At 40.9% G+C, this 23,688-nt stretch overlaps 1 protein-coding gene across 1 annotated transcript; it reads left to right on the top strand.

Moving 5' to 3' along the window:
- Positions 1-58: 58 nt before the first annotated feature.
- On the top strand, positions 59-23,322 carry LOC126374850 (nuclear pore complex protein Nup133). The gene is made up of 23 exons (XM_050021597.1): positions 59-200; positions 780-898; positions 1,472-1,689; positions 2,587-2,782; positions 3,358-3,473; positions 3,599-3,712; positions 4,935-5,019; positions 6,051-6,170; positions 6,851-7,009; positions 7,604-7,757; positions 8,495-8,582; positions 9,515-9,750; positions 10,744-10,907; positions 11,983-12,113; positions 12,846-13,049; positions 13,748-13,866; positions 15,425-15,588; positions 16,318-16,451; positions 17,024-17,260; positions 18,379-18,570; positions 19,272-19,382; positions 20,318-20,432; positions 21,386-23,322. The coding sequence occupies exons 1-23, from the start codon at positions 91-93 to the stop codon at positions 21,538-21,540; spliced, it is 3,441 nt and encodes a 1,146-aa protein (XP_049877554.1). The 5' UTR covers positions 59-90; the 3' UTR covers positions 21,541-23,322.
- Positions 23,323-23,688: the final 366 nt, after the last annotated feature.

Here is a 23,688-nt window from a genome sequence, read left to right as displayed (position 1 = left end):
TCTCTAATATTAAGACTTTTTTTTTCTTTTTTCTTCGTATTGTAAACATATTGCCGGTGATCGTTATTTTAGTTAAAATATTATATAAAAATGGATTTCAATACTTCTGGGACTATGCGTAGTCCGTTTTCACCACGAGTAAGACAATCTATTACCGGCCGGAGGCCTATCGGGCTATCTTCGGCTAAAAAACCACAAAGGTAAGGAACATAACCTTTCATAAATCTGTTTCACATTCATATTGGTTAGCTGTTTATTATTTAGCTTTTGTACAATACGTATAGTAATATTTTTTGCCTGATCTAATATAGCTCAGTAAATAAGGACATGATAGTGCGCTGGACAAGTCCCCTGTTACTTGTTTCATATAGGTCTACGCCCCAGAATACAACATTTACGTCTGTATGACCTGGCTGCTAAGTAGGGATTGCGAAAGCATGTTTATGTATGTAGTTACTTAAATATATTATGAATATTTTCTTGGGATGGGATGGATTCCGACCTGAAGACGGACCTTTTGAAAGTGTATTTGGGGCTGATGCGTAGATCTGTCGGACTTATCAGCCTATTTATATTATTACCTGTATTACTTTTATTAATTAGTATTTTATGTAATAAAAACATGTGCCCAACGGCATAGGGCTCTTCTTAACCAACCGGAGGTACAGAGCTTACTTGACCACACAATACAACAGAAAACATATATAAGCTGTTTAACCTACCTTTTCGGGGATACAGACATGACAATATGGTATTTCATAATAATGCTGTCTTTATAGCAAATTCATCCAGTCAACGGAGCCACAAAATGGAGATGTTATCTACAAGACTCCACTTACCACGGTGGAGACTTACGGAACTCCACTACCTGTTATGGTCACTGAAGCTCTTACATTTGGTGAGTTCAATATAAATATTTTTTGTCATGAACCTGTCGGTACCTACCATCTTGTATTGTAAATTTTTCTTAATCTTTTTAATTTCTATATGTTGGGTTGTCCTAAGACATAGGCCTCCTGCTTATTGCTCCATTCCTGTCACATCCTGTTGCATGTTATCCTTCCTATGTTAATATCTATTGGTGATTCCAATAGATATCACAGTAAACTATTGAAAGGTAATGTATTATTAACAAATTAAAACAGTGATTTAATAGAACATAATGTTAATGGTAGAGTGCATTTTTAATCTGGGCTATTATACCAAAAGATAGGTATCATCATCATAAGGCTTTTAAATTTCTGGTTTCTAATTTCTTTCTTCATGTAAATTATATCAACAATAGGCTAGTTCCCAACTAGCCAAATCAGTTACTTTTTACTGAACATCAAGACAGAAATTACTATGGGATTTGTTTTTTCATACAAACTGTGACATCACATATTATTTCATCTCTGTCTTTATTTAGTAATCAGAACTTCATAATTTATGTTTGACCTTGGAGACTACCCAATTATTTTTAAACCACCAGCTAGTGGAGAGGTTACAGTCCGTCTGTCCCCATGCGGTTGGTGCTGGTTGGTGACGGGGCGGAGGATCCTAGCCTGGCCGAGGGAAGTCCTGGCGCCTAGCGGAGCGGCCTCGCCTGCCCCAGCTGGCACCGTCGCTGCTAGAGAACTCACGTTACCGCAGACTGATCTAGCACATAAAGCTGATTTGGTCACCTTGTTTTATGAAGATGGGGCGCAGGTAAGGCTGATTTGTAAGATATTATAACGTGAATGTGAGGAAGACTGGCTTTTTCTACATCTAATCCTTCTATCCCTAGGATGTAGGGCTTCAGTAGATTTCCACACCTCGCGATCTTTTGCAGCCTCTGTAGCTACAGAACTGGTGGCTGAGTAGACCAGCATCATCATCTCCCTAGCATTATCCACCAAGTCATCCGCGTACCCTTGGGTATGAAATTTTTCGGAACTTGGCGGGCTAAGTAGACCATCAACAAGTAGAGCTTTGTTTTCACTATCCTTGTTGTCAATGACTCTACCCAGTTTATCGTCGTACTGTCAATGTGGCGGGCTTCCATGCTGCGGATCATAACCTCTGTAGAAGTGTTATCGAAAGCGCCCTCGATATCCAGAAAGGTATGTGGCGGAACCAACTAGTTGGCCACCTAGTTCCGCTCACATGCAACAGATGGCGCCACATTCAATAATGCAGTCTTCAAGCAGTCGTGAAACACGATATCGAAGTTTACACAACAAGACGGCATATATACAACTTCCAACACAACACTGTTGGATCATCAATCCATAGTCACACTACCAACTTGTGGCTAGCGGGTTACTATGCTCAGTTCGGTACCCCGAAATGAAAATGAAAACATCCTATGGCGGCTGCCGCATCTCCTCGCCGCTAAAGGCACATAGGGCAAATTTCCTTGTCCTCAATTGCATTTGCCAGATGATCTGTGAGTTCTATAACCGCCAACTCTGTTGACTTACCTTTTCCCTACATGTAAATGCATGTTGCTTTACATGTAGGGAATTTTGTTTATAAATGTGTCCCTATTATATAATATGTTTATTACCTCCGATATATTATCTCAAGTAGGTAATTATCTTTTACAAATCATTCTGCCCCCAGATGCCATCCTGCATAGGCGTATCCCCAGAAGGTATAGTCCGCTACTGGCCCTCTGTTGGACAAGAGGGCGTGTATGTGGACGTATCAGCTGAGCTGGCTGGGCAAGAGTGCGAGCGACTAGGTGACTATACTCGTGCGGGGATCGTATTGGCTACGACCACCTGCACAGTTGTGTTGCTGGACCCCACTGTTGTTGGTAAGTATATGAAGTTTTTTAAGTCCCATGTTAATTCCTCATTATTGAAGCAGGTCCCCTGCTGATTGCTGAGGATATGTCAGTGGATATGTCTCTCATAAAGCCAAGTTCCCCTTCAGCTCAACTGCTCATAGTAACACAAACAGACATTTACTGATTGCAGATATAACTCAAAGAAAGAAAAGAAAATGTTAATTCAAAAATATCTTTATTCAGTAGGTAAAATAGTTACACTTTCAATCGACAATTTTTACATGACGAACGTATCAGTCGCCGAAAACTACTGCAGCTTCTCACAACCTGTATAGCCGGGGAAAAGAAGCTGCAAGAAAATCCTTGGCACGGGAATAGACATTCTTATATATAATAGGGGGTGCGTCTATTGCCGTTAACCGGGCACAAATCCTGGAAACCAGATGATACTATGATACAATGGGTTTCATAGCATAGCTGGTATTTGCTTGCATTGCGCACTTACTTTTATATGCGCAAATGTCAAATTGCAATATGGCTTTTTTAACCCCCAAGTACATTCAAATATATATATTATCTGACACACGACATTCGCCCAACAGATGGCCGCGCCACAGTCACGTGTCACACCCTGCGCCCGCCGAGCGGCTGGCTGGGCGGCATCGGGCGTCGAGTGTCACTGCTTTTCTTCGGGTCTATGCCTGCTCATGCGGATACCGTGAGTTATATATTATTATATATTTTCATATGTTATACATCCCATGACGCCTTTTGGAAGAATGTAAAATTTTCATTTCGCAAACAATTATTGGTTAATATTTGCCTTATGCCTTAATATTTCAGAAACTAGTAGGTGTGGTGGTGTTATCAGATGGACTACTGACAGAGAACGGGGGTGCTAGACTAGCGCTTGTCGCGGGCGGAGGCGGCGTGGGCGCAGGCGGACCGCTGCTACAGGTAAGAGGAGAAAATAAAAAAAGCCAAAGGCCCCTGACATGACTCATGTAATGACTATGTAACATACTAAAGTAGTAACCGGGACCAACGGCTTAACGTCGCCTGCACGTGTACGTGCGTATTGTACGTGCGTACATGATGACGATGATGGTTTCTGATAAGTGCCCGGCATCAACTGACAGTTCAAACGGTTATCGGTTTCAAACGCCGTACTTCGATTTCTTCAGCGGTACCTAGGAACTGTCAAAAATTCTGAAATCATTCGTTCAATCGGCTTGCCGAAGTTTAATGTGACGTCACGAATCGAGATCGCCATATTGACTGCTTACGTGATACGACAGACTCAAGTGGATGAACATCCACTTGATTGGGATTGGAGCAAATCGAACGATATAACGAGCATAGCCCGGACGCTCGTACATATCGTCAGACACTTCACATTGGCCTTATCGTACACACACAGCTGTGTGTGACGTCTGACGCCCTACGATTGAAGGCTAAAGTAAAACCGAGGGGGGTGAGGTAAACCTAACTCAGCCGCAGAGTTGGCGTTCTGTATAGGTCCCAGGCAAACTTCTTGAGCATCGACCTTGACTGCGCACAACCGAATTTTAGATCTCTTTGGTGGTGCGGTACGGGGCGCGGGGGCGGGTGCGTCCCGCATCGACCGGCTATTGGTAGATCAGTCGATACTTCCCCCGCGCACTCTTGTCTTCGTCCCTTTGACTCCCGCATACACTTGCGTGCAGTGAAACTGTCACGTTTTTGTTATTGCTCTTTTATTAGATTTTTTTTGTTATTGCTCATTTTTTTAAGTTTAAGAATTAGTTACTAGCACGAGGTCTATGTCTACAGATCCAAAACCTAGCACTAGCTCTGGTATTGCTGGTTTCAACCTCATGGAAGAAATATTATACTTACCTGACGATTAGTTTTTTATTAAATATAATAATATAATATAAGTTTTAATAAACTATAATAATATAAGTTTAGTTTTATTTACATAATTAAATAATATAATAATTGTTTTTTTTAATGAACTTAAGAAAATAATCAATAGTTCATTTTTTTTGCACGGAAGTATACGTGAAGTATACGTGCGCGAACTTTCCCCCACTACGACACTCGATGCTCAAGAAGTTTGCCGGGAGTTATACGTAGTAGTATTCGGTATTGTATACCGGTGGGCCCCGTGTGTATGTGGCGTGTGGTTGTGTTGCAGCTGTGGTGGGGCGCCGAGCTGCACACGCATGCGCTGCGCCGCGCGTTGGCTGACGCGCACGCCATCAAGCACTTGCAGCCGCAGGGTGAGTCTCCGACACGCCTCTCATGACTGTGGGCTTAGCACCGTAAGCCCGCGACCCTTTCTCGCCTCGACATACGCCGCCCGTCACTCTCTCACAGTACTGCACAGAAAGAGACAGGTGATCTCTGTCGCGGCGAGAAAGAGTCGCGTGTTTACGGTGCTAAGCCCGCTGATATTCCCATGTATATAAAATAGATAGAGATTTATTGGTAAGTTGTACTTATAGTTTGCACCCGCAATCTTTCAATTTTATTTTATTTTTACATTTTTCCTCACCTTATGGTTGTCTGGAATAAATCGCTTACGACGACGACGTACATGCGTACGACATAAAATAATTTGTATTATCTTTAACACCTAGTGTTTAATAAGAAAATCCTAATGTTTATTTGATCGAAATATTTATTAGCGCCACTCAAGATGTTTCTGATTAATAAAAAATGAAATAAAATTATCTATTTTATTTTAAAACTTCAAAAGAAAAAAATCATCGAAATCAGACCTGTTCCTGGCAAATTAGAAGTTAGGAAGCTTCGGCTTTATTGACTCCACTTATCTGTGACAGCAGCGTCGCGACCGTGGGACTACTTTCGCGACATGCGCTGTATTTTTAACCTGCAGAGCTAACATGCGCAATCGATTGATTCAATAAGTTTTGTAGAAATCGATGTTTGTCTTTTTCCTAACATTCGTGACACGTGATTTTATTTGTATTTTGACAGAACGATATTTGGGTTCCTATATTAGCTCCTATCGACAAAACGACATGATTATATCGTCAGAGTCGATAAAATGACCGTGACAAAAATTTATCACGTTGTGCATGTTAGCCCAACTGGTTTATCTTTTAGTCTTCGTTTTGCAATAACACTGATACATAAATAGCCTATATACGTCCCACTGCTGGGCACAGGCCTCCCCTCAATCAATCGGAAGAGGTATGGAGCATACTCCACCACGCTGCTCCACTGCGGGTTGGTGGAGAATAACACTGATAGTGACACAAATTGAAGTGCTCGTCTCTGTCGCCAGGTGATCTGAACAGCTTGGAGATAATTGCCCTGGACGTGCGCGCGAGTGGCAGTGACGGTTTGTTGCTGCTTATCGCCGCCTTCAACGTAGCGCGCTCGCCTGAGATGAGATACGCTATTGGTAAGTGGGTAACATAAAAACCGTACGAATGAGGGTTTTCTAAAATAACGTACGGTCACGAGTACTAATACACTTTGATACCATGTCACATTAACTTTTTTGACAAATGAAACCATAAGTCTCATTAAATGTCAAATATGAAGTGGGTACATGATATTACTCATGTACAATAATTGTACAGACGTTTGTCATGTAGCCTCTACCTGGTCAAGACGAAACGAAACGTCAATACGAAAAGAAAACACGGTTGTGTGACGTCATCAATAAAAGCTATCAAACGTTGTACTAATAGGCTAGTTTCCAACTAGTCAAATCAGTTACTTTTTATTTACTAAACGTCAAAACACGAAATTACATAAAACATAAAAATTATTATGGAATTTGTATGAAAAAGCACACTGTGGCGTCATAGAGAAACGTGACATAATTTCGCATTTATCTTTACATTTTTCTTTATTATAATTCATAAATTAGTTAAATGGAAAAAAGAAAACTTTTTTTTGTTACCTTTATTTTTTTGTCAGGGCAGTACGACTTCTTAGATGTGGGGTGTTTTGGTGTATTATTTTTTTATATTATAAATCCCTATACACCCTTAACACATTTCTAAAAGAATCGCTTCAGTTCCCTCTCATGTACTCCACAACCCCTTTATTGACCGCGCTATGATGTCCCAACAGCGCACATCTCGGTGGAGGACCCCGCCAACCCGCGCGTGACGTCACTGGTGGGCGTGCGCGGCGGCGCCCGCGCCGGGGAGGTCGATGACCCCCCGCGCCTGCTGCCGCTGGCCGCGCGGGCGCTGCTCTACACCAACAAGTACATCGCCGTCGTGGCCAGTGAGTTACATACACATGCATACATACATTCTACATACATTCGTTCATAGTTTTTGTAGTTAGTGTCTTAGACCCGACTGAACCGTAGTAGAACCAACCACAGAAACTCGGTACGAGTTTCGGATCACCTACACATAAATGAGGCTTAAAGAAGACGCCATACTGAGAATGCGGGCACCCTATCTCACATAGTAAACGAGTGTGATGTATACATTTTTACAATAAAATACCAGATAATATTTTAAATTTGTCAAAAAATAAATTTAAAGCTCATGTGAAAAAGTGTTTATGTAAAAAAGCTTATTATAAGATTAATGACTACCTAAATGATAAAAATGTCTGTACTGAATGTGTTCCTCTAGTTATTAAATAACTTGTAATGTATACCCTCATTGGTTTTTAAAAGATGTGTTGCTGTTGCAGTTTCTTGTCATTTCTTCTCTTCAGCAACACCTTACGAAATGACGTAAATTCAAATTGACCTTCAACAAGTTTATCCATGACAATTATGTTGAATAAATTATTCTGATTTCTGAGTGCCCTCTACACAGATTCCCAGGTGGCATAGCCAATTTTTTGTATATTCTGTTACAGCAACAGTATCTAACGACAAGGCAGACTACATAGATGTGTCGTCAGAGGGCGATAAAATATTAGGCGCGGAGCTGTGTAACGGTGTCCCCTTATTGTTTAGCAAGAAACACGGCGTGTTGGCTCTATATACTGCTGATAGCTTGGCGCCTACACCGTAAGTATAACCAGAGACGAATTTGGAAGTGTAGAGGTACGAAAGACAATATAACATATTATGTTAATGATTATTTAATAGATGCATGAGGTTACTGTCTAGGCACCGATATAAGGCAGCCAAATTACTAAATTCAAAATTGTTTAACAATATTTTATGTTTTTTTTTTTAAGAAAATCTAAGACCCTTTTATTCTTGCATCTTTTCCCCGGCTATACAGTTGTGAGAAGCTGCAGTAGTTTTAGGCGGATGAGACGTTCGTTATGTAAACATTGACGATTCAAAGTGTAACTATGTTACCTACTAAATTCCAACTAGTCAAATCAGTTACTCTTTACTAAACACCAAAACACGAAATTACTATGGATTTTTTATGAAAAAGCCCACTGTGTCGTTATAGAAAAACGTGATAAAATGTCGGACTTATTATTACGTTTTTCTTGATTAAAATTCATAAATAAGTTAAATAGAAAAAAAGAAAATGTTTTTCGTCAGTTTTAGATCTGTCTTTATTTAGTAATCAGAATTTCATAATTTATTTTGTTTGAGACAGGGAGGAGTGGAAGAAGGGAAGAGAGGCCTTTGCTTTGCAGTGGGACATTGAGGGCTATTAATAATAATAATTTTGAACCTAGTAGTAGGTCGTGACCCAATTACGATATTTTTGTATAGTTTCTTTGTTGTAAAATGAACGGTAGTAAAATAAACGATAATGATTATTTATTATTGGTTTACAGGTCGGTGTGCGATAGTCCGATGGGATCGCCGTGTCCCTCTGATATGTACGATGGCAACTTATCGCTGTATGAAATCGATCCTCATGAGGTAAAACGAATACAAATAAATAGTGATAACAATACAGGACATTGAAAGAAAGAAAAAAAGAAACGTTTATTATAAAGGGACACCACAGTAACAAATATAAAACAAAAAATATATATTATAAAACACGGAGTAACACATAACTTACAATCTAAACACATAATAAAAACAACTTACACGAGAAATACAAATAATTGAGTGTATAAACTGGTCAATGGTGGTGGTGTCCTTTATAAAAGGGCCTCACTCAGCATAACCCTTGAATCACCTGATTGTCCGAAAAAGTAAGATGATTTCGAGCTTCGGCACGTTAAGCAGTTGGTCCCGGCTACTAGCTGTAAAAGCACCTCCGCAGTGGAGCAGCGTGGTGGAGTCTCCATACCCCCTCCGGTTGATTGAGGGGAGGCCTGTGCCCAGCAGTGGCACGTATAGGCTGTTTATTATGTTAACTAACAATATTAATAAGTTGTGCCTTTTGTCTTTCTTCTTGTTGTCATATTGTGTTTCTGTGTTGATTGATTATGATATTTGTATACACGATCTAATTTTATTTAAAGTTATACCTATAATTTTCTTATCCGTTAAAAAAGGGAATCGACAGGCATAAAACACACGTCAATTTTAGGCAAAAATCTAAAAGAACCCTTTAAAAATTTGGCCAGTAACCCAACAGAATTAAGTTGACAGCACACGTCCAGCGGGTTATATACCAGCGAGATACCTACTTGATTCGCCCGGGTTGAAATTAACAGCCGTCATACATCCGTCTCTTTCGTTTTCGGCGGATAAGAAAATGACAGGTATAACTTCAAATAAAGTTAGATGGTGTTTTAGTTGTTACGCTAGTAACTTGTTTTCGTTTTTGGGATCCAATAATCCCAACTTATATTGAGTAGACATACAAAATACGAAACAATTTCCGGCAATAATTTCAGGTGAGCATGGTAACAACAGACGCTTGTGGGAAGCTTAAGACAGCCTTCCTCTTCCACCTGCGACGCGATACTGTGGCCTGCCGCGCCATTGTCGACGAGCTGTTCCCGCCGCCGCCGCCAGGCTCGCCCTCCAGGAGGCTAGAAGAAGAAGAGAGAGATGTTGACAGCGTGCTAGACAGGACCGTGCTGAAGATAGCCACGGAAATGCTCGATGATATACCCGCCGGGGATCCGAGGTGAGTGCTGTGAAGTTAGCTGCGAGTTCTCTCGTCTGTAGTGGAGAAAGTGTCCCCGCCGCCAACGCCTGCCTCGTCAAATAGAAGAGAGGTAGATGGGAAAGATCTAGACAATGTTCTTAACAGGTCCGTGTTGAAGTCAGCCACAGAAATGTTGTAAGATATACCCACGGGGGATCCTAGGTGAGTGCTATGAAGTTAGCTGCAAGTTGTCTCAGCTACGGTGAAAAGTGAACTATGTTCTTGATAAAATCGTGCTGAAGCCACGAAGATGTTTAATTATATACCTGCCGGGGATCCTAGATTCTAGATAAATGCTGTGTGAGTTAGATACAGGTGTACGATATTATGCTGAAATTCGGCCTCTAGAATCAATATTTCGTTCCATTGTGTTGTAGGTGGGAGCGGAAGGCAAGAGGGAAACCACTGCCCTATTTTTCCCTAAAAAAGTAGCATGGAAATGTTGCACCGACAAGAGCGTGGCTCTTAAATTGATGATGATGATGTGTTGTAGGTTGTGCTGCTATGTACTCAGCCTTTCTTACTTTTATTATATTTTTTAGCGCATCAAGTATATTGTGATTCGATAAATTATACTTGAATCTGTACCGAACACGGCTATGTTCGGAGAACGTCACGGGGTTCGAATCCCGACTCGAATTCTAAACCACTGACTTCGTCTTTATAAGTATAAATTCATGTTTAGATCATAGATAATTGATAACACGTGGTTTCCAGGATTTGTGCCCGGTTAATGGGAATAGCGAAGCATGGGATTTAAACGTACCTGGCGAGGAGTAGGTGTGTACTACTTTTGCCTAGCCATTCAGGCCAAGGAGTCAAGTCAGGGGCCTATGGCGGCACAGTAATAACCCTGACATCAGGGTTGATGAGGTTGGTATTCCACCTCACAACCCACACGATAAGAAGAAGAAGAAGCCCTTCAGGCGTGATGCTGTGTTATATTATAAATTATACCAAATTTGTTTGCAGATGGAAGCAGCGTCCGGGCGGTCCTCACACGAACATCGCGCTAGGAAGCTCGGCCGCACTGCAGATAGCGGCGCAACTGAGAGACAAACAGCGCGCCTTCTCACTGTTTGTCGACTTCATACGCAGTGCCGGACTGTGGACGCGGCTGTTGTATGTCAGTCGAGGTAACTACATCCATGCAGACACATATTTTTCTTCACATTGGATTTTGCAGCTATCACTTCATTATGATGGGCAAACTGCAAGGACCATTGATTTTGTTTTGGATTTTTGATTTAGGTATAGGCTAGTTTTCAACTAGTCAAATCAGTTACTTTTTACTAAATGTCAAAACACGAAATTCCTATGGAATTTCAATAAAAACCACACTGGGACGTCATATAAAAACGTGACAAGATTTCGCACTTATTATTATATTTTTCATTATTAAAATTCATAAATAAGTTAAATAGAAAAAAATTTGTTTTGTCACCACCGTAGATCTGTATTTATTTAGTGATCAGAATTTCATAATTTATCTTTGACCTAGGAAACTACCCGATTATATAGCATTACTGCCACAGATCATAGAAACAAGGGAGATGTGCCCTCAGCACTAAATTACACAAGTCTGCATGTCACCTGTTAACTCACGTCGGCGTGTGAAGTGGCCGCACCGACATATTTCTGGCTGTACCGCTACATCGATTTACTCCTCGTTCATGGCGTAGTAACATAAGCGCTAGTTGTGGTTGAACGATGCCGAACAAGCATTTTCATATGATCGTTTTGTGCATATTTCGGTACCACCGGCTATGCTCCCGCGGCATCTCTCTGTAATAAGAACTCTGTCATTCATCATCATCACCAGCCCATTAACGTCGTGGTGGAGCACGGGCCTTCCCTATGGATGGATAGGGAGATCTGGCCTTAAACCACCACGCGGGCCCAGTGCGGATTGGAGGTTATTAACGACTGCTAATGCAGCCGGGACCAACGGCGTAACGTGCCTTCCGAAGCACGGAGGAGCTCGAGGTGAAAACTTTTCTTTGTGGTCACCCATCCTATGACCGGCCTTTGCGAAAGTTGCTTAACTTCAACAATCGCAGACCGAGCGCGTTTACCGTTGCGCCACCGAGCTCCTCACTGCTGCTCTATAAATTATATGATAAATGTTGACAGATTACGTCATTTATGTCATGAGTCTTTATTCCCGTCGATGTTGGATTATTTCGTAACTCATATACGTGATTTTGTTAGAAACGGGCGGCGGCGTAGTGACAACCCAGTGCGCTTTGGGAGCGTTAGCTGAGCAGTTGGCCATCGCTATCACGCTAAGGAAGTTGCAGCAAGGAAACGACGCGCAACTCATTGACGCTGCTATATACCAGGTAATAGTCTTAATTTGTAAGCACTGTACTTACAAAACTAATATAATATAAAACCAATTTTCAGAGTAAATGACGAAGAGTCAACATCAAAATGCGTTTAGAATCTGTATATCTATCATATTTCTATGCGACTATCAAGGTACATTTCACAATGTTACACCAATGTTCATGACATCATCATTCTAACCTTATACTATCTATATCTTTCTTTTGGGACAGATAGGCAGACTGATAATAGCATGAAAGTTTTTAGTCAAGACCTGACAAGTCCGCATCATATTTTGTGAGATTTTGTGATGTTCTATCTTTGTGTTATAGACGGTAGGTACTACTGTACATTTAAGTATTTTGTGTTATACAGTCATTATCATTGTAATAAATTGTATCATTGAGTTTTCACTAATTTAAGGAATAATAGGTCAGTGGTTTCCCTCTTGCCTTCCGCCCCGCAGTACTTGTGGGAAAGCGCCCAGAGTAATCTAATTCAAAGCCGTACTAGGACTCCTGTCCTCCGCCTCTGAATAGTACTGACAGTTATTGCTGCCCTCTGTCAGGTTCCAGGTTACAGTCCCTGCGACTTGCCCGTTCTGTTTTGCAGTGCCGTACTGATGGCTCCCATCTCCGTCTCTGCATCCGTTGAGGTCTTCACCCGTATTGGGTTTTTATAGGGCCATATTGTCACTCCGACGTGATTCCAATATGGCGGCAATATGTTTACCTTATCACCCTCAGGTAGTGTGCGGCGACAACTCCGAAGTGGAGGAGGAACCCGAAGTAGAAGCAGCGTTATCCTCGGGCGCGCTGTCTCCGGCGGACGCGTGCTACCGCCGCGTGTCGCGCATATCGCGGGTGCTGCGGGCGCTGGCCGCCGCCGCCGCGCACGCCGACGCCAAGCAGGCCGCTGCGCACGCCGCTAGGACCATACACGTCATCACTGTACGTACTTATTGCCCAAGCTGTACCCTGAACACTCCAAAGATCACATTCTTACCGCGTGCCATTTTCGCGTAAGAGCGAGCGCGCTCTCCCCTTTACTAAATGTGAATGAAGTCGTAAAATAACAAGTCATGTTCGTCGTTCACTCCATCTTGGTATTTGATATATTAGCGTTAGTTTTCAGCGACATCTGTTGGGTTATTCGGTTACTTCATTACATTTTTAAATATTTCTGACATTTGACATCGTCAATGAACTGGTGGTTCACAAAATGGCGCTGTACGTGACAGTAGTGTTATACTATTTTACTTATTATGCGAATACGGATACGTAGTACGAATCCTAACTTTGAGTGCCTCTGTGACATGTAACGCGCCGATACGAATTGATGCGGATAAAGAGTTATCGTTCTATATTATGTAGTATTATTATTTCTCGTATTATATCGTTTTGCAAGCGACCAATATGAAAGACTACATTGGCCTTAAACTTATCCGGCGAGGAAAAGCTTTAAATACTGTACAGTCGAAGTTTTCCTTATTTTCCCCGGCTATACCGGTTGTGAGAAGCTGCAGTACTTTTAGGCGGTATATAATATGTTTCAATTTGACACCCACGTACAAAGTGGTAAAACACATAACCCTCCTTTTGCTTCGCTGCAGTCGGATAAGAATATCTAAAATCTATTTAATTTTCAGGCGGTGCTAACAGAGGTGCACAAAGTCCGCTCGCAGTGGCAATCTCGATCCGTGCCGCCGGTGCTCGGGCCCCGTGCTCTACTGCCGGCGTTAGCTGAACTACACAAACGAGCTATCACGTAAGCACACCCCAGACACTCCATACATCTCATTCTTACCGTGTACCGTCTTAACGCGTAAGAGCGAGCGAGACAGAAAATCCCAGCTTTTTTTACCTATGCTGAGTTTGCTCTTCGCCCCAGACTTGCCCGAAGGCATTGACGACGCCTAAGATCGAGCGAGCTCGCCCAGAATGTGCCTGTTCACTCTGGCCTTGAAAGCTCCTCCTTACCCCTTAGAGGCTTATAACCATTTAAGACAAAAGCACACCCCGGACACTCCATACAAAAATCTCGTTCTTACCATGTGCCGCCTAACGCGTAAGTGCGAGCGAGACACATAGACACAGTCCGCGTTCTCCCCTTTACTCCTTAGCAGCGTACGGCCGTTTAAGACAGTCAATCATATCATTTATTGCACAAATATGGTATTTTGGTGTATAAGTATTATTTATTTAGCTGGTGGCTGGTGGCACGACTAACTAGAAAAACGAAACTTGACCACAGTAAGAAATTATAGTTTACGAAATAATTAGACTTTTCTGAAAAAAAAAAAAAACAACGTTATGCAGGGCTGTTTTTCATGTGATTTCTACATGCTCCAATTTTTTGTTCTGTTCTTTTTTAGCTATGGTCGTTTTACGAAAATATTTTTATGCGGGTACAATAACAAGTCCTACCAACATAACAAAGCTAATTAAATAAACCATAGACTACGTATAACAAGTAGACAACCAATGTCTGTAAAAAAGTGTTCGCGGAGCATCTTGTCACAAGCAACGGCGTGTAACGACACTGTACAACCGATATTACACTTTATTTGAACAGCCATAACATCTTTATTTGAGGGAACGAGCTTATGCTATCTACATAATTTAATGTATACGTATTTATAAAACGGTGCGGACGCTTTTTTAGAAAAGACTCCTTAGCAAATGTGAGTATTTGTTTATAGGATGTCAGTTCTCATGACAGCTGTTTTCATGTGATTTCCACAAATCTGCCCCAATTTTTTGTTCTGTTTTTAGGTAAGTTCCTTTAACAGAAATTTTATAATGCGGATACAATTATAAGAACCATAGATACGTTGGAGAAGACCCACCAACATAATTCATCATCATCAATTTAAGAGCCACTCTCTTGTCGGTGTAGCATTTTCCATTCCAGTCTATCAAAGGCCAATTCCTTGACTTCCCTATAAGACACGACGTTAACCTTTTCTTCAATCTGCTCCATGTAAGCTCTTCTTGATCTTCCCCTTCCTCTCTATCCTTTTAGCTTTCCTTCTATAATGTTTTTAATAAATTCGTCGTGTCTTATTAGGTGTCCAATCATCTTGCCTCTTCTGTCCTCAATAATTCTCAGTATTTGTCTTTTTTCCCTTACTCTTACTAGCACTTCCTCATTTGTAACCCTTTCTGTCCAATTTATTCTTTCCATCCTCTTCCAACACCACATTTCAAAGGCCTCGAGTCTCTCTCTGTCCCTCTGTGTCAGTGTCCAAGTTTCACATCCATAGAGGGCTATACTCCATACGAAGAATACCAACTTAATTAAATAAACTTAAATATTTGCACAGACAATGCGGGCGCAACTGCCCGGACCCTACTCTCCGCGCTCAAGTATACGAAGCGGCGGCTTCATTAGCAGACCTCATACTGACAGATGCACAACACCTACAGCTCAGCACCCACACGCAACACGTGTACGAGAGGATGAGGAGGGAAGCCATACAACCCTTCAGTAAGTGTTCTAGCAAAACGGTATTTTTATGTTGCTGATTGGCATTACGAACATGTGACGTCAGGAGGTCCTATTGTTATGTGTAAAGTTTGTATGAAACTTCTATAGTTTTAATAGTAGGGTTGCACACGAACGAAGTTTAAAATATACATATCCAAAAAAAAAAAAATTCCTTAATTTGCTTCCTCTGTTCATTCTTAATGTCTCTTTCGGGGCCAATCAATTTTTCTAAAAAAGCAATGTCGTTTGAATTTGTTTACATTGCGCACTTACTTCCATATGCGCAAATGTCAAATTACAGTATTGCTTTCTTAGATGAATAAGGATAAAAACTGCCTATTTATCCCATCAGGTGTCGCTACTGTTGAGTGTTCCTAAATTTTGACAGTTCCCCATACTATTTGAATAAATAAACGTATTTTTTTGGTTATATTTTTAACTGCTTATATTTTTAACTAAAGATCAGAAACTTAGAAAAACTAATTTTCAATCAAAACTGCCTTTTTCAAACTGATGGCTTTTCTTTTTCGTAACTCATCCTTCAGACGGGATGCTCTCCGCGTTACTCCACATTTTATAGCAATTTAGAACGAACAGTTTGGAGAACAGTCAAAATTTAGAAACACTCAAGAATGCTGCCGCCTACATTTGAGCATCTAGTTTTTATCCTCATTGCAACATAGTGGCCTTTTTAAACCCCAATACAAATTCCACAATCTTTTCTTACAGTCGAAGAAGGGCAGACTGAGCGAGCGGCGGCGCTGGCGGAGAAATTCAAGGATTTTGAACTGTTGATCGAGATGTGTGTCAAGAATGACGACTTGGAGAGGCTCTACAGTTACATCGACAAGTATTCTAATGAGGTAAGTTGATGATTTCTAATGTTAATATCTTTGATTTTCGTCTGGTTTCACGAAAATGAAACGGTTTTGTTTTTAATAACAAATGTTAGCATCGAAGTGTAATGAGTTCGGTTCATAGATAATTTCTGGCTGATTTTGGGCTGGTTTTCCCTTCGCGGGTTGGAAGGTCAGACAGGCAGTTTCTGTGAAAAAACGGACCTGTCAAATCTTCAGGTTAGGTAAGTGGACCCTGTGAAATACGGGTTAATGCTAGGGGGACGAGATAATTTATATCACGTGGTTTTCAGGATTTGTGCCCGGTTAATATGGTAATAGGCTTGCCTCCAATTACATGGGACTGAAGCAAAGCCGGCGAGGAGTAGTTGTATTATTATACTATACACCTCTGCCTACCCCTTGAGGTGAGAGTTTATACAAGCGTGATGATACGATGAATGTTGTTCAGTTGTGTAGGTATGTGTGTGTCTTGGTTTGCTCGAAATAAACGTTTATTATAATTATTCATATGTCGTTTCCATATCTCGGGCCAATGAGGTTCCGGGCTTGGGTCCGATTATTATTACTATGTCCAGGGCATAGCGGAAGCAACATTCGCGTGGCTCACCGAGCACGGCGGGAGCACGTCGGCGCGGCTGGTGCGCTCGCTCGGGGCGCGCTACCCGCAGCGCCTCGCCGCCTGGCTCGCCGCCGCGCAGCAGCGGCAGCCGCTGCTGGCGCTGCACCACCTCGCCGCCCGGGACCACGCCCAGGCCGCCGCCAGCCTGGCCCGCATGGCCAGCGAGGAGACCGAGTCGGTCAACAGGATGGCTGTAAGTTTACCTTCACTTTTACTGCACCCCGGACACTCCATACAGAAATCTAATTTCACACACACACATACACACGCACACACACACACACACACACACACACACACACACACACACACACACACACACACACACAGAAACACATTCACAACATACATACACACACACACAACATACATACACAATTACACACACACACACACACACACTTACATTATAACTTTCTTATTTCATCTTGTATTTATAGATTAAGCGCCTTTTTTATTATATTGTAATTAGATGCCCGCACTTTATATTGTTAATAGACATAGAAGAGCGAGGCCACCTGACACAGGTATCTTTGCATACCTACTAGGTAGGTCTTAGCCCTAGCCTATAGATTAATGTGTGAGTTACTGAAATAAACATTTTTATATTTATAATCCTAACGCGTAAGTGCGAGCGAGACACAGACCGCGAGCTCTCTTTCTTACTCCTTAGCTAAAGTAAAACCCAGAAAGGGTGAGATCGGCACCCGATACGAATTGGTGCGGGCCCGAGAGTTATCGTTCTTTGATCTTTGACTCAAATGTACGTTGAACGTTCACTAGCATTATTTTATTATTATCATGAACATAAACAGTCTATATACGTCCCATTGCTGGGCACAGGCCTCCCCTCAATCTACCGGAGGGGGTATAGAGCCCCTCCTACGGAGCATACTCCACCGCGCTGCTCCACTGCGGGTAGGTGGAGATGTTTTTACGGTTAATAGCCGGGACCAACGGCAGGTCAATATACGTCCTTCTAGGTCTTCCTCTGCCAATCCTACCGCCAAACCTCGCTTTATATACTGCTCTCGCAAACCTATTATCTTTCTTCCACTTTGTGTCCAAACGAACTTACCGTTCCTTTCTCAATCTTAGTCACTGTATCTTCTTTCACCACATCTCTCTCTTATCACTCTGTTTCTCTCTATCATTATAACATAACAAAAAGCATAAACTGCCTATATACGTCCCACTGCTGGGCACAGGCCTCCCTCAATCAACCGGAGGGGGTATGGAGCATACTCCACCACGCTGCTCCACTGCGCTGCTGCTCTATCATTATACAAATTTTAATTTATCTTTCTTCAGACGATGGCGTCACTCGGGAAGCTGTGCCTCCTAGCGTCCAACGAGGACGCGGCGTCCACGGCCACGTGGCGTGAAATCTCGTCGCGGCTGCAGCTGTACGAGCAACACTTGGCCTTGCCGCGCGATATTCGCATCCGGCACGGCGTAGACGCCGCCGACACCCGCGTCATGCCCGCCGAGGACCTCGTGCAGGTCAGACTTTATACAGGGTGTTACAATACAGTACAAATACACTTTATTGCACCAAAATAAAAATAAATAATTACAAAAAGACTCTTAACTAAGTAAATGGCAAATGGCGGCCTTATCCAAATAATAAATAACTAATAATAACTAATATACTTAATGGTGTTAGTGACATCGTAACGAATATCTAATATTTGCGACGGAAAATTCCACTTGATATCAACTCGAAATCATGGTCTGAATCATCCCTCAAAGTTTTCGTTACGATGTCACCCTATATAGACATTGTATCAACTGTGGCTGCAAGTTGTCTTTAATTACTTGTGGCTCTGCCCACCCCATTAGGGATTACGGGCGTGAGTTTATTAATGTATGAAAAATTTAATGCCAATAATTCGGTAGTGTCCTAGGTCAAAGATAAATTATGAAATTCTGATTACTAAATACAGACAGATCTAAAACTGACGAAAAACATTTTCTTCTTTCTGTTTAACTTATTTATGAATTTTAATGAAGAAAAACGTAATAGTAAGTCCAATACTATAACGTTTTTCTACGACGTCACAGTATGGTTTTTCGTACTAATTCCATAGTAACTTATTGTTTTAAAAAGTAATTAATTTGACTAGTTGGAAAGTAGCCTATTCTATCGATCATTTATTTTATCGTCGCCGTAGCAATTTGTAAGGTGTATAATGTCCTTACAGATGTACATAGAATCTGAAAGCAAGGCGTTGACGGAGTACGATTTCAAGAAAGCCCTAGACCTGACAGACTTCGTGTCTGATATGGAGCGTCGTGACGACCTTAGACTACGGGTAAGCAATGAGATAATTCCACCATCTGTAAATCCCCTGTCCCCTGTGATAGCCCTGTCAATCATGTTCGAATTGTTCACTATTTTGGTTAATGAAAGAATGTTCTAATGCAGCGGGACGTTATAAACAAAAAGTCACTTTTACAATCACTTGTTATTTATTTATATGATAGAAAACAGTCACAAAACACAATACACTGAATACACGTATTGACGCTGCGGAGGTTGGGCGAACAGAGAGAGAATGAAGGAAAGAATGAATTTAGTATGAATCCTGTGAATGAGTACTAAACACGAATGATAATCCCTTTGTTCTCACTAGTTCGATTCATTAGTTCGATCGTCGAACTAGTGAGAATTATTTTTCTCATTAGTTCGATCGTCGAACTAGTGCCATCACGTGGTTTCCAGGATTTATCCTCGGTTAATAGCAATGGACTCCTATTACATCCGACTTAAATATAGCTGGCATCCTCGCCGGCTGGATTCACTCCAGTGGGTGCACTAAAAAAGGTGTTAGCGACACCGTGCCGAAATCTTTGAGGGAAGATTCAGACCATGAGTCTAAGTGGATATCAAGTGAAAATAATTGAATATAACACTAACATTTTCATGAATTTTCTGACAGGAAATTCCACTTGATATCAACTTAGAATCATGATCTGAATTATCCCCCAAAGTTTTCGTTACGGTTTCACAAACACCCATACGTACTTATGGCTACCTGTACGTACTTGTACGGGGTGTAAGTGACATCGTAATGAGGGAGTGAATCGGCTCATGATTTTGGAGAATTTTCCATCGCAAAAAAATAGTTAAAAAAGACGAATTTCGCTACGGATAATTCCACTTGATATTAACTCAGAATCATGGTCTGAATAATTTCCCTCGGTATTCGGTATGGAGTCACTAACTGTATATGTTGTTATATTTCAGATCTGGTGCGCGTGTATCAAACGGGACGACTGGTCGTCCTGTCGTGTGGACGCGCCCGCCGAAGAACTCACAGACAAGATGTTCTTCCGGCTTGTCGACCTCGTACATGTTATGGGTACGTATTACACACAACAACACGTAAATTGGAAGTTAGATTAGAACAAATGTACGTACATACACACACATACATAGCGGTCAAACACATAACCCTTTTTGCATCGCCGCGTCGGGTAATGGACCAAAAGGGTTACTAACACTCCAATATGTGCAGCAAAAATCTTTTGTGTGCTGCCTTACCGAGACAAACAGTCAGCGCGCGCTCCCTTTTACTTTTTAGTGGTTTACGACCAGTTAGATTAAAGTAAGAGAGTGGTAAGGTAAAACTAGATAAAATTTTCAAAGATTTTATTTTTTATTGTTATGTTCTAAATTCCTTGACTTCCCTATAAGACACGACGTTAACCTTTTCTTTAATCTGTCAAGAAAAGTGGTAGTGGTGGTGGTAGTGTGTGTGTGGGAAGTCAAGGAATTGGCCTTTGATAGACTGGAATGGAAAATGCTACACCGACAAGAGCGTGGCTCTTAAATAGACGATGATGATGTTCTAAATAATAATAAATAAATATTTTTTAACATAGCTGGCGAGTGGGTGTATGTACGGTCACGAGCATTAATATGTATACACTTTGGTATCATGTCACATTAACTTTTTTGACAAATTGAACTGTTAAGTCTCACTAAATGTCAAATACGTTAGTGCGACAGAGCTTTAAGTGGGTACATTATATTGCTCATGACTGTACTTTATACCTATCCTTACCCCTTGCGGGATACAGGACTATGTTATGTAAGAATATTTTATTTATTTACGTGATCAACAGCTTATTAAATGGGAACAAAGATAAAAAAAAAACTCAAGGCAATTACATATTTAAACATGGAAAGAATCAAGTTACGAGATTTGAGTGTGATTTATAGTAATTAGTTTAAAAAGTATATATCAGGAAATAACCGAAAAAAAAACATAAATGTTGCAATTTTAATTATAATCATGGTGCTTTCTATCAGGTGGCGACTTAGAGCTCCTACTCCCGCCAGTGGAGGACATAATGACGGCGCCCGAGCTCGCGGAGCTGGTCTCCGACCCTCGGTTCCACTTCATCATCAAGTACGGCTACGAGTGTGTCGACACCACACGGAACGACGCCACTATGGAGACTTAACTACATACATGAAATAACGCTTCCGGTTGGGATAAACCTCAGGGGTAGACAGAAACCACGAAATTCCACTTACTACGATCCTGATACACTAATTTCGCTTCTTTCACTCTCATCAAAGACTTCATGTATGCTCGCCCCATGCGGTCGGCACCCTCTACACTAGTCACGAAGTTCCTCGGCGAAGTACTCGAGATACTTTGGCAACAGTCCGAAGTGCGACACTACATACTCGTTCAACTTCGCGATGAGCTCATTCGCTATAAGGCGCCGACAGCCTGCGCACGTTTGTAACGGACTCTCAAGTAGCAGCTGATACTTGTACGTACGTCAAAAAACAAAAAAAAGACGAATAAGAAGATGGTGGACGATTGAAATGCATAGCAACAGAACTAGGTCCCAAATAATGGTCTCCGCTTGCGGAATTTCCAGGAACAACATAATTTGCTCCGAGTAGTGTAGAGAGGCACTTCGTGAACGCACTTCGTGCAACTTCGGGCCCTTTGACTCGGTACCAAAAACGACACCAAATGGAAGTCACCCGAGGCGAAGTAAAGTTTGACGAGGTAAACCGAAGTGCATCTCTACACTATCCTATTCGTCTAACTTCGTTCAACTTCGCGAGTAGTGTAGAGGAGGCATAAGATGTTAATTCCAACCTTCCTCGAACTCGGCTCAAAATCGTTATTCTTAGACGACGCCTCAACCTTAACTCGAGTTGACTGTATTACGGCATGACGTCATTATTTTCGTATTATTATTTTGGCAGTATGATATGCTTGACTTAGTAACGTCCTCAAGTCGAAGACGTCAATTTAAAATACCAAAATGCGCAACTGAGCCCGAGTCGAGTGAATACGTAATTGTTATTCTTTTTTTTGTGTAAGAAGCCGAAAAGGGAAAAGTTCCAAATTCAACACCATCACCAGAAACACATAGTTAAACACTGAATTTCTTGTGTTCCGTAACAAAGATTATACTTAGATAACTGTTTTAATTACGCGTTTTTTATCTAGTAACATAACTGTCTAACAGTTAGTTGACTATAAAAAATATGCTAATGTAATTTAAACTAGGTTAGTGCGCGAATCTTTCGCGACTTTGAAAATTAAAGTACTCACCATTCGATAAAGCGAATTCAGACTGATTTAGCTCATAATATGTGTTAGATGTAAGTATGTATTATAAGTTATAGTTTTAAATATTCTATGGATATCATCTTACTAACAGGAAAAGGGTAACATTCAGAGTACTATAATTCAATATAATTATTATCACCGCTAAAATATCCTAGCATCTTCTGTTTTTGTAAATATCCAGTCGGAAGTTGATAAGGTTGGTAACATGCATAAATTTCATTATTTTTCCTTTTGCCCATTTGAGGGTCAGGCTAAGATCGTGAGACCATGCTGCCTAGTCTTCAGTACTACCCATTTTCAACTGAATATTGCAAAAAGACAAAAGATTCTGAGATATTTATGCGGTGATAGAAATGATATTGACTTTCAAGTGCTCTCTAAAATTCCACCTAAAAAAACCCATTGCATTTTTGGTTCCCCATACTACAATAAAAATTATGTAATTTAACTAAATAGTTCTGTTTGATTAGTGTGATATTTGCTTACCTTAGGTTTCGTTGTGTAAAATATCTTGATGTTATTATTGTAATCTTGTTTTATTTTGTCTAAAATAGCGTAACGTCGATAGCATTTTTAGTTAAACTGTTATTAAGAATGTATTAGTAATGTGCAGTAGTATGTTCACAATAAAATATATTTTGAAGTATTTCACGTTTTTTATTAACTAAAGTCTTATGTTAGGGTAGAGTTGAGTAGAAAGCGGTAATTTTCAAAAAAAATATCTACATGATTTACTCATTATACCATCCTAAAACAAATATGTAAACAGTTTAATAATTCTTAAAAAAACTTTTGAACGAAATAATAAGTCCTACTTAACTACATTCACTATGAATTATTTTCCCTTTTATAACATTACCTAACTTATCAATAACTTATTGGTTTTGACATTTCATCAAGTTCTAATTCTAAAGCGCCTCTATACTTATTTATTTCTATTATATTCAGCGGTTTCAGCGCTTTTCTTTCCTAACTACGCTGTACGGTTTATTGTCTGCCTCTTCCCGCTTTT

Source organism: Pectinophora gossypiella, chromosome 18 (assembly GCF_024362695.1).
Source record: "Pectinophora gossypiella chromosome 18, ilPecGoss1.1, whole genome shotgun sequence".
NCBI classification, from domain to species: domain Eukaryota; kingdom Metazoa; phylum Arthropoda; class Insecta; order Lepidoptera; family Gelechiidae; genus Pectinophora; species Pectinophora gossypiella.
The sequence above is the reverse complement of the archived record's forward strand: the minus strand, read 5'-3'. Positions and strand labels throughout refer to the sequence as shown.